Source organism: Limulus polyphemus, unplaced genomic scaffold, assembly GCF_000517525.1.
Source record: "Limulus polyphemus unplaced genomic scaffold, Limulus_polyphemus-2.1.2 Scaffold866, whole genome shotgun sequence".
NCBI classification, from domain to species: domain Eukaryota; kingdom Metazoa; phylum Arthropoda; class Merostomata; order Xiphosura; family Limulidae; genus Limulus; species Limulus polyphemus.
Window position 1 is genome coordinate 183,354 of NW_013666476.1, and position 1,500 is coordinate 184,853.

At 31.0% G+C, this 1,500-nt stretch overlaps 1 protein-coding gene across 1 annotated transcript in view; it reads left to right on the top strand.

The window, feature by feature from the left end:
- LOC106460942 (ubiquitin carboxyl-terminal hydrolase 8-like) overlaps positions 1–1,500 on the top strand; it is a 71,501-nt gene that overhangs the window by 29,817 nt on the left and 40,184 nt on the right. The window contains exon 8 of the mRNA XM_013920697.2: positions 346–505. Within this exon, the coding sequence (XP_013776151.2) occupies positions 346–505 (160 nt within the window). The remainder of the gene's footprint in view (positions 1–345; positions 506–1,500) is intronic.

Here is a 1,500-nt window from a genome sequence, read left to right on the forward strand (position 1 = left end):
ATTTTTCAAAAAAAAAATAATTGACCCGCGATCAAAAAAGGTTGCCGACCACTGATCTATGTTATCAAAAATATTCAAGTGGAATCAGATTTTGAAATATAATTATATTAAAGAAATTAATAACTAGACATAATTACATAACAAACATCTTCCCCAAGTGTAAACCTTATTAATGTATGGGTGTTTACTTCTGTGTGTAGTGAGTTTATATAATATGGGTCATTTGATCTCAGTGGCATCTGACTACATTTAGGTGTCTGTTAATATTTATTTAATCAATTCAGTTGAGTTGAGTGCTCACAGATGTTAATAAAATTCTATAAAAGTGTTTAATTTTCTTTGTAGTGGGATGTTTCCAAGATACTGAAAAGCAAGCCACTGGTTCTTGAGGGAGGATACGAAGATTGGCTTCTTCGTTATCCAATGTTAACAACCAATGCTAATGTAACAGCTCCTAATTTGGACATGTCAATTTTATCTGCAGATTTGTCCAATAAACTTGTTTGTAAGTAAATTTCAAGATAAATAATTCATCTACCGTGATAGTAGGTTAGTCACTTGAAAATGCAGCATCTGGTTTTCTGTAACTCATTTTAATAAAGTTGGGTGATTATGCAGTGTAAGCTATTTTTTGTGTTTTGATAAAAGACTTTGCTGTTAGAGAATGTTTATTGTGGCATATACATTGTATATCATTGCTTTTTTTTTCTGAAGAATTGGAATGGTATAACCTTTTTTCTCCTAAGATAATAGTTTGTATATTGTGTTTAATTTTATTTTGCTTTGATAATTTTTATATAATATGTGAAAAAATATGTTTTAAGTATTTTTTATGCTTCAAATAGAGGTCTCATTAGGGTTTGAAAAATTTGTACCATGATTGCATGGGTAGCCAAATATTGTCTTGAACTAGTGGTGACAAATGAAACAATGAAAACTATGTAAACAGGCTGCCCAGTCATTCTGATTCAGACAGCCTGTTCATAGTTTTAGCTAGCCTATGGCTGGTCTCAGTAGTACTCAGCTGACTGTTCATATAGACTGCCATCAAGTAAGCAAGAAACACTGACATAGAAAACAAAGAATTCTAATTGGTAATGATTGTATTGTATGAACTGATAAGAATTTCTGTCATTATGTCCGGCAGACACATTGATGAGTATAAAATGGTTAATTAAACACAAAAACCTGAAATTTTTCATAATTAGAAAAAAATCTAGTTAAAATAATTAATGTGTTGAAGATAGCTTTTATATGTGGAAACATCTGTTAGCTGAGTTCTTGCACAGATCTTAAAATATTACGTTGATAAACGTAAAGATAGGCACATGTAGATATGTAAATCTTGAAAGTCGAGAATTCGACTTCAAAACTATGTTCAAAACTTGAAAATAGCGTTGATAACTGGACCAATTGTTGGTTGAGATGTTGTGAAGGAAATATCTGCTGAAGCTTTTCGCAAGACATTAATCATAGCAGAATCATCTGGAAAATGATCTA